A 10,573-nucleotide genomic window follows, 5' to 3' on the forward strand; every position below is an offset into this window, starting at 1 on the left:
GCCCCACCTAGTGACCAGCTTGGGTAAAACTGGCACATGTGTCCGGGAGTGCACCAACATCTCCCAGCCTTCCAAACCAGCTTTCTCATTATTGCAAGGGACATAAAAGAAAAAAGTGCTTTTGTAGGGCTGAAAAGTCTCCTTTCTTTTTACCATTGCACGCCTTGGCCCACTTTCTCTCAAATTTCAAAATCCAACGCTCCAAAAAGACTACCCACAATTTCCTTATAGGATACTTCTAGCCGTTCATTCCATTCCGAGATCAAACCTTCAAATGCCTCTCTCTATAAATAGGATCCCAAACACACTTCTATTTCTACACAAGAATCCTCCTACACACATACATTTTGTTCTATCATATTAAACTACAAAAGCATGTCTGTATGTATCCATTTTGGTTTTTGGTAGTGATTATATTGTAATTAGTGACTAATCACATGCTATATAACGTCTGATCAATGCCGCAGCCCGGTTGCAGGTGATACAGGTGAGGGTCCCAAACCTCGACTGCGAGGGATGCGCAACAAAGATTCGGAAAGCTCTCTTCAAGCTCGAAGGTATATACATGATCAATCTCTTATTCAGGCTTTGTTTGGTTGCACCAAATATAAAAAAATTTCATGATATTGCACAGCCAAACACGGCCTAAGAGTTTGTATTAGTATTGCTTGTACTGGTCACAGCTTGTTTGGATTATCTGCAACATGATATGATTTGCAATTCGAAGCTGTCCATCTTGTCGAGCATGAAAAATACACGAGTTGGATATCATATGACACAACAGGCTTTTTTGTTTTCCTCTTCTTGATCATCTAACATAAATGGACGTGGTTCTTAGACCATAGTCATTTGGAATCGGGCCCACCAAATGGATGGTTCGGATTGTTGAGCCATGCAGCTATATATGCCCCATCCAGTAACGCACATTTTCTAATCCTAAGCATGCTTCTTGTGTTAACTAATGGCGTGTTTGTTTGCACCAAATACCATGATATTTCATGAATAATCAGTCTAATTTGGTGTAACATATAATGAAATTTCATGATATTTGGTGCAACCAAACGCACCATAAACAAACTCAATATTCAAAGCCTTGTCATCTTTTAGCAGATTCAGTTGCCAGCTTCCAAAATGCAAATTACTTCTCTAGCTTCTCACATTGGGTTAGTGATCCAACCCAGATATGGGTCCAGATTGGGCCTACAAAAGACCTCGAAGTTGGGTATGGGCCTTATTTGAAAATGGACATAGGCCTACAAAAATTTATGTTACCCAAGTACAAGTGGCAATGGAAGACGCTTGTGTCAGGCCAGGCTAGGCCCTGGTCGACCCAACAGTTAAGACCCAGAGCCTGAACTTGCGTGGGCCTACCACACAGGCCCGTTTAAGCCCAGAAGAATTGATTGCCCGAGCCTGCCAGACTCGACCCTACCTGACCAGAAATTGATAAAATCCTTATTTCCCACTTAAATATTTTCTATCCATCCACTGATCAAGTGGGCCACACATGTAATATATAACACATGTACATATGGTGCAAGTCTTAAGTGGGGCCTGCTTGATTAACTGATTGAATCTTAAACACGTATGCCACATTGGCACATGTGCCACCCCATGATATTCATATACGAATAACTAGTATGTTGATTTATTCAGTTGTTTCCATGCTCCGCAGGAGTAGATGAAATAGACATAGAAATGGAAACACAGAAGGTTACCGTAAGAGGGCATGCAGTGGAGGAGAAGAAGGTAATCAAGACCGTCCGTCGGACTGGGAAGGCAGCCGAGCCATGGCCATTCCCAGCTTACTCCCATTATTCATCATTTTATAAATACCCGGCCCACATAGCGAACCACTATTACGAACGGTCCAGCAACGATGTGGCGAGTGTACACACTTTCTTCCATACTCCCGCAACCTACTCAATGGCTGTGTCATCTGATGAAGCTGTGGCATCCCTTTTCAGCGATGAAAATCCACATGCATGCACCATCATGTGATCACGTGGTTTTTTATTTTTTAATTAAATATTCAATGGATAAGGTTGTATTGTTTTGTTATTGAGAAATGATCCAGTGGTTCGGATCATTATAAGTTACAGTGCTCCTTGTTCTATTGGGAGACTTTGATAGTCTAACTGATCAATCAATCTATGCTGTCCATTAGTCCATTATTCATTTCAGGGTCTACAATGCAAAAAATCACAATTTTTGTAGGCCATTGGTATAATGGTTAGGATTGACTGATAATAGTGATCGTTTAGAAACATAAGCCATCCAATCAGACCTATTCTTATGTAAACAATCGTAGACGTCCATTTTGTAAGCTGTTGATAGATGCTTAGAATTGTCTGAACAGTGAATTTTCTGTGGTAGCCTGTAAAATTTATGATGGGCCTGATGAATGGTACAGATCGAGCAATCAAATTATCCAAGGGTCCCAACACAACTAATTAAGAGCACTTATAGTTATCCATGCTCCTGACCGACCATTAACTCAAACGCTTTCGTGAGCCACCTTGTAAAAATTACACAGATCAGATGATCAGATCCATCCAAAAGTTTCCCTTCTTTTTCCGTAGCCTTCCATTTCCTGGGCCATTTGATTGGATGGTTTGGATTATTTGATAGAAATACTTCTTTTGTTCCACTAACCGATCCCAAAAAATAGATGGCCCAAATTGTAGAACGGACCTATTTTTGCACGAGGCATCCTAATGTCCATTTTCTAGTTGACTGATCGTATGACCAGAATCATTTGATCTGGTTAAGATTTGCATACTAGCCATTGAAATATGTCATTAGCGTTGTGGGCGGTCCAATTAATTGATTGGACTGAGCACTGGACCATTACTCGTGTTAATCTTGGTAAGAAAGGCTTTTGCAGGCAATCCGCATCAGTTTCTCTTATTGGCGTGCCCCAATTGATGAGAAGAGCAACTGGCTTATACAAAATAGGAATATTTATTATTTTTAATTTTTAATTTTTAAAAGAAATGTAGGAGCACATCAATTGTAATTTTATTGATAATTATTACATACATTAGAGGGGGCTATACTGACGGATTCTCTCCCCAAATTCATCGCTAACGCTTTCTATTACAATTCTCATTAAAAGTACTCAAAATAAAAAATAAAAAAAACCAACCTTTGTGAAGCATCCAACATTACAACAATTATTCATTACACATTACTTCGATTTCTATCAAACTTCTTCAGTATAACATCCTATAACAATTACTAAAAGAGTCTATCTTTCATCTTATCAAAGAAGCGGTAATAGACAATCCTCCAAGACCTCTTGAGCACTAAAATGCCACATAAGGCCCAAAACCCAACTGCAAATCCTGGTCCCAACCCAGAGTAAAACCAACGCATTTCATCCTCTTCTTCATCTTTTTCAACGTAACCAGGACCTGGAGGAGTCTCATCACTAACACATTTATCTAGAAGAGGAGGTCCACAAAGTCCGATGTTGCCCATATAAATAGAAGGATCTTGGAATGTCTGGAGCTGATTTCCAGATGGGATTTTCCCCCACAAGTTATTAAACGACAAGTTTAAGCAACTTAGAAAAGTTAAATTTGACATGCTCAGAGGAATTGTACCTGAAAGCTGATTTTCAGAGAAATCAAGAGACTCTAGCAATGCCAATTTACCAATCTTATCTGGGATTTTTCCGGTCAAATGATTTCCAGATAAGTTTAAAGCACGTAATCCCAAAAGTCCTGTGAATCCTTCAGGAATCTCTCCAGACAAATTATTTCTTGAAAGGTTCATGCATGTAACCAGTAAAACTGTTCTTGTGTATTCAAACACTAGCCCCTTCATTGACACAAGCAAGTTTTCCTTGTAATATGATGATTCTATCCCTCCATGGAAAAGAACGTGGTTAATCTTTTGCTCATTCTTCATGGCCATGAGATTTTCAAAACTTTGAGGAATTGAACCAGATAAACAATTTTGTGCTACATCAAGGAGCTGAAGAGAAGTTAGGTTTAATAGTTGTGGTGGGATGTTGCCAGTAAACTTATTGGATCGTAAGCACAGAATTCTTAAAGTTGGAAAGCTTTTGCTAATCCAAGTGGAAATATGACCTGAGAAATTGTTGTATCCAAGGTCAATAGTCTCCAAACCAGCAGATTTCTTCAGGGACAAAAGGATTTTTCCTGATAGGCTATTGTTGCTCAAGTGCATTGTTCGGAGTCGACGCAACTGACCCAGGGACCTGGGTATTTCTCCTAATAACCTGTTGTTGCTCAAATCAACTGCCTCAAGGGCTACACAATTACCCAAACTCAATGGAATGATACCACCAATATTGTTTCGAGAAAGGTCAAGGACAATCAAGGATTTCATTCCTTCTATGAATGAGGGAATCGTGCCATTGATTTGGTTACCTTTGGCAGAAAAGTATTCTAAATACTGCATTGTGGATGTAAAATTGGGTGGGATTGGGGCTGAAAATTGATTGTTGGAGAGATCAAGTACTCTGGCTCCATTCAATATGCAGGGTATGGGACCACTGAAATTATTCAAACTCAAATCAATGATGGCCCATGGTTGCATTTTGAAAGGGTTGGGCAATTGGCCAAAAATCTGGTTATTTGAAAGCTTGAGTTTAAGAAGTTGGGGTGTTAGATCCCAAAACCAGGTGGGGATGATGCCAGAGATGGTTGTGTTAGAGAGATCCAATAATCCTACATATTTTTGTGTTCGTAACCAGAGAGGAAATCGAGGACCTAAATGACATGATCCTAGGTCAAGGTAAGAAAGCTGAAATGGAGGGGCCCAATCAGAGTGTGGAACAAAAACCAAAGAATTGGAAGACAAATGTAAGGACATCAACTTTTTGAGGTTTTCAAAAAGACTTTCAGACACGTTTCCTGTCAAGGAGTTGTAAGAGAGGTCAAGCCAATACAAGTTAGAAAGTTGTCCTAAAGTTGTTGGGATTGTCCCATTCAACTGATTCTCACCGAGAGATAAAGTTTGTAAGGAAGACAAACCTCCAAGAGCTGCAGGGATATTTCCATTCAACTGATTCATTGAGAGGTCTAAATATACCAATGAAGACAATCCTCCAAGAGCTGCAGGGATATTTCCATTGTACTGATTCCCCGACAGAATTAATTCTTCCAAGGAAGACAATCCTCCAAGAGAAGCAGGGATATTCCCATTCAACTGATTCCCAAGGAGAGATAAATATAGCAAGGAAGACAATCCTCCAAGAGCTGCAGGGATATTTCCATTCAACTGATTCCGTGAGAGATCTAATTCTTCCAAGGAAGACAATCCTCCAAGATGAGCTGCAGGGATTGGGCCTGTTAGCATGCAATCTTGGAGAGAAAGGTGTTTAAGATTTTTGAGCTCATGTAACCAATCAGGAATGGCCGCATGCATTTTGTATCCATACAAAGACAGGCTCTCTAAATTGATAAGCTTAGTTATGGCTCTTGGAATGCTACCTGTTATATTCTCACTGAATGACAAAGAGAGAGACTCAAGTGATGTCATATTCCAAATAGAGTTGGGGATTCCTCCATGCAGCTGACTGAAAGATAGATCAAGTTTCTTCAGCTTCCTCCAGCTGCCTTCAAGGAACTCTGACCAATCAACCCTCAGGTTATCATCAGTTGATCCCAACCACAACTCTTCCAAGTTAGGAAGTTGTGAAAATCGATGAGGAACCTCACCATGAAAGTTGTTGTATGAGAGATCCAAGGACACGAGGCTACTAATGTTAGCTATCCAGTTTGGAATGCTAGAATTGAAGTTGTTCTCACTGAGATGGAGGACACGGAGAGATGTGAAATTAACAGAAGGAAGAGTTGGAGAAATATATGAAAGACCACATTCGATTAAGCTTAGCTCAACAAGGGAAGGAGACATGTTCATTACGTGCACCCAATCATGGCTTGCCATGGAAAGGTTCACATAAGACATGTCGAGGTAATTGAGAGAAGGTAGGCTTGTCAACCACCAAAGGTTTTTGGCACTCAAAGAAGATGAAGAAAGCTTCAGGGAAACGAGTTTGGTGAGGTTTCCAAGCTGATGAGGGATTCTCCCACTGAACCCTGCCTCTGACAAGTTCAAATGCCTCAACTCCTTCATTGAACCCAGGAAATCTGGAATTGGTGCGCCATTAAAAGCATTATCGCTCAAGTCCAAGAACTGAAGATGCTTCAGTTGAACCAGAGCTGGATCAATTCTGCCACCTACCCTGTAAGTAGCATGGAGGTCGAGTTTAAGAACAAACCCAGTTATGTTGTGGCAGGTAATTCCTCTCCATTTGCAGCAGTCAGAGGCATCATCATCCCATGAAGAGAGAAGATTGGAGAAATCGTTGAGAGACTTCCGAAAGGTGGTGAGAGCTTTTCTCTCGGAATCGAAGCAACCACTCACCTTCCAATATCCTCCCCAATATATTAATACATTTAAAACAAAGAAATAAGAAATCTTCTCTGCTGAGAATAACAACTCTCCATTCCTTTTCTCTCTGCTCTAGAAAAGGGAAATTGATTCTTTGCTGATTTCTCCTTCCGCTCTCCTTAATTTATAAGATCTGAAGACCGCACACATCCATCATGCGAGTTCACCACCATTTTCTCTTAACTCTGATCAAGCAATCCTAACCAATCCGTTTCCGCTCTTGACAAGGCAAGTCTCTGGCATCTTGATCGTCTAAGACATCCAAGCCGTTTATCAAGTTCCTTAGCACATCTTGGGGACAAGGATCATCGTCCATCCATTTTTTAAATTTAGGTGATCTTCATGGTACGGCCCACCATCTCAATGGTCTAGAAGAAGAGAAATTACATGAAACTCAGGCTGCGGTTGAGCTTGATCCATGAGCACTCAAAAATTGTACACGTGGCATACATTAAATCAAATAAAATAACAGGATTATGCAGCCTAATGTAGCAAAGTTACAATCCCAAGATTAGATTAGTTGAACCATCCTAACCTCTGATTCCTGGAGGCTTGTTTGTGAAAATTAATAAGATTGATAATTAAATTTTTTTTCTTTTTTTTTAATCAAATAAGAATAATTTTTGTTAAGAGTACATCTATATTGGATACCCTAATTTGGATAGTTTAATTTGACTACTTGTATGGCACGTGTGTAATGTATACATTTTCTTTCCTTAATTGTCTACGTATTGAAGGGGCTGGAAAAGTTCTTAGTGATTTTTTTTTTTTGTGCATGGGCCCCATGAAGCTTTTAATGGTGGGGATTCATCGTGTGATTCGGTGGCTTTTTCCTAGTTAGGTCAGCTGGCTCAATACGCTATCTGTTTTTTAAACTAGGTGATAGTGTGTTGTTTTTTTGGCTCATTGGGTTCATCTGCCATAGGCGACCATAGTACCAGTGGGTTGGTTTAGTAAAGCATGGGCTCCACTTGCACAATCTAACCAGTCTAGTAGTATTGGAAACTCAAATTACCATCGGTGCAAAGGATCCATAGGCTATTCTTGGTGGGACAACTGTAATCCAAGGATCAGATTTTATGGCTTTCTTAGTGTCACTTGAACAGTGGGTGGGATTGGATGGATGGTCTGGATTGATTCATTTGATTAGCATTGTAACTTAAATACTGAGGGGAGCAGATTGCCTTCCCAGTAACTCTTAGCGTACTGATTAAACTCTGTGGGGCCCACCACGATTCATATATTTTATCTACTATATCTATCCATTTTACCATATAATTTTTGGGCTTAAGCCCAAAAATAAAGCATATCTAAAGCTCACGTGGACCGCACCACAAGAAACGGTGTGATTTGAACATCTACCATTGAAAAATTCATGGGTGCCACAGAAGTTTTGGATCAAGCTGATATTTGTGTTTTTCCTTTATTCATGTTTGTGTGATCTTATGAATAGGTTGAATGACAAATAAACATCACTTTGGGCCCTAGGAAGGTTTCAACGTGGAAATCATTATTCCCACTATTTCCATATGCAGTTGTGGTCCACTTGAGCTTTGTATATACTTCAATTTTGGGCTCAATCCTAAAATGAACTGGAAAAATTGATGGACAGCATGGATAAACCACAAACATTCATGGTGGGCCCAACAGTGTTGGCTAGTACAATAAAGCCTACTAAGTTACTCGGTACTCAATCCCATTTCAAAACTAGGAATGTTTTTGTTTGTATTTTCATTTAGAGATTATTATTATTATTATGAGAAATTATGCATGCGAAATATCTAGGATGGTCAACAGTCAGGTTCCCTCCAAGATGTGGTTCAGCCAAAAACTCAAGTTGGCTCAGGCCCATCCATTAGGTGGGCCACATGTACCATGACTCTGAACTGCTGGATATGGTTCATGGTTTAAAATGATTCATGTTTTGGCATCTTATTTTAGGGTGTGGTCCCAAAAAATTAAGAAGGTAAAAATTTCAGATGGACCACACCACAGGAAGTAGTGCTTATTGGATGTTTATTATTAAAAATTTTCTTAAGGTCTACTGTATTGTTTGTTGACCATCCAACCTGTTGATCAGGTCCAACAAACTTGGATAAAAGGAAAATATAAATATCAGCTTGATCCAAAACTTTTCTGGACCACAAAAATTAAGCTGATATTTGAGTGGTCCGTCTGTATGACCTTATCAACAGATTACATGAGAAGTAAACATTTCAGTGGCCTTCAAATTTTTTTTAATGGTGGACATTTAATCAACATTATTTCTTGTGGTGTTGTCCACCTGATATTTGAATCTACTGAATTTTGGACTCAATGACACGTGAATATAATAGAAATTAATACTTTATGGTGGGCCGTTAGCCAATGATCTACCGACCCAGGTGGATGTGGGACTCATTGGGTATGTTTTTCAAAAGATAATATGACCTCTGTCACCTTCACAAAGGAATAATAACAGTGCCCTCTAACCCCTTGTAATTACCATACAATGGGAGTCTGCAGGCCCACTAGTAATTTCCATTAAAGTGTCCCAATGAAAGGACCGCACGCTCTTGGGTGAGCGACTCTCTATTGGATGGTGCTGTGTCGCCACCATCATTTATGTGTTTATACGGCATGGATGGGAGTGGATTAGGTAAGACCCTCAACTCACCCAAGACGCTACAGCATGCACTTACCATGGGCCATATCCTAACGTGATCTGAAAAAAAAATAAAAAATGGATGGACGGGATGGATTTCTCACAGAAATCACAGTGGGCTCCATCTAGCTTCCCATTGGCAGGAAAATCCTGTCAATGGCTTTCGCTAATTGAAATATACTTGTTACCACTTTCACAACAAATGCTAATCCTACATTCTCTCTTTTCTACTCTACTTTCACCTATACTTATAAACAACCTATTTATTATAAGAAGTAAAATATTAATTAGGAGTATACATTTTTCTATAATTCTTTTTATATCCTCATGTATATAAAGTTATCATTTCACATTCCTAAATTTTTTTAATACACGAGTCGACATAATTATTTTATTTAAAATTAATTTTCAACAAAACTAAATGTGGTAAACATATGCAAGATGTAGGTAATTGCTTGCCTCAATCAGAAAAACCTTCGGCTCTAATACCAATTTATTAATTGAAAAATGATAATTAAAGCATGAACAATGAGATATAAAAAACAAAAATAAAATTGCAGATGCATGGCCTTAGCTATGTGAAGCTCCTTCATTAGAAGGGACCTTTCATCAAAAAATAACTTTTATACTGTATTGAAATATACTTGTTACCACTTTCACAACAAATGCTAATCCTACACTCTCTCTTTTCTACTCTACTTTCACCTATACTTATAAACAACCTATTTATTATAAGAAGTAAAATATTAATTAGGAGTATACATTTTTCTATAATTCTTTTTATATCCTCGTGTATATAAAGTTATCATTTCATATTTTTTAATTTTTTAAATACACGAGTCGACATAATTATTTTATTTAAAATTAATTTTCAACAGAACTAAATGTGGTAAACATATGCAAGATCTAGTTAATTGGATTATGTTCTGCCTACATTGACCAATCCCTGTGTTAAGAATTCTGCAACCTGTCCATCATGTGTCCACATGGGCAAGTTCATTTTCTCATACCCATCTGTACTTTCTTATACCCATCCACAGGTTTAATGAACTGCAAGGATCTTATACACATGTGCCAACAATTACTCTTCTAAGGTTAAATTCTTGAGACCCTTTGGACCCTTGAAGTTTAGATTGGAGTCAATCTGTCCATTGGATCGATATGAATCAACAAAAAAAGTAACTGGGGATTCAAATAATGGACACAGCTTATATCGGTGGATCCCTGAATGTGACTCACTGTGATGCATGTTTCATATATCCATGCTGTCCATCCATATAGAGAGATCAATTTAGGATATTAGCCTAAAAACACAGCAGATTCAAATCTCAAGTGGACCACGCCACAGGAAACAGTAGTGATTGACCATTAAAAGCTTCCTATAAGATCCACAAAAGTCTTGGACCAAGCTCATTTTTGTGTGGTCCTTTCATCCATGTCTTTGTGACCTTACCAACCGGTTAGGTGGAAAATAAATATTCCGGCGGAGCCAAGAAGTTT

General features: G+C 38.8%; 2 protein-coding genes across 2 annotated transcripts; one reads left to right on the top strand and one right to left on the bottom strand.

The window, feature by feature from the left end:
• Window positions 1–235: 235 nt before the first annotated feature.
• Window positions 236–2,016, top strand: LOC131225669 (heavy metal-associated isoprenylated plant protein 31-like). Its single transcript, XM_058221237.1, has 3 exons — window positions 236–381; window positions 479–557; window positions 1,676–2,016. Exons 1-3 carry the CDS (start codon window positions 376–378, stop codon window positions 1,999–2,001), a joined length of 411 nt encoding a protein of 136 aa, XP_058077220.1. The 5' UTR covers window positions 236–375; the 3' UTR covers window positions 2,002–2,016.
• A 704-nt stretch (window positions 2,017–2,720) lies between these two features.
• LOC131225058 (receptor-like protein EIX1) lies at window positions 2,721–6,672 on the bottom strand. The gene is made up of 2 exons (XM_058220483.1): window positions 6,634–6,672; window positions 2,721–6,501 (listed from the first exon to the last, which is right to left on the bottom strand). Exons 1-2 carry the CDS (start codon window positions 6,670–6,672, stop codon window positions 3,241–3,243), a joined length of 3,300 nt encoding a protein of 1,099 aa, XP_058076466.1. The 3' UTR covers window positions 2,721–3,240.
• Window positions 6,673–10,573: the final 3,901 nt, after the last annotated feature.

This window comes from Magnolia sinica, chromosome 14 (assembly GCF_029962835.1).
Source record: "Magnolia sinica isolate HGM2019 chromosome 14, MsV1, whole genome shotgun sequence".
NCBI lineage: Eukaryota > Viridiplantae > Streptophyta > Magnoliopsida > Magnoliales > Magnoliaceae > Magnolia > Magnolia sinica.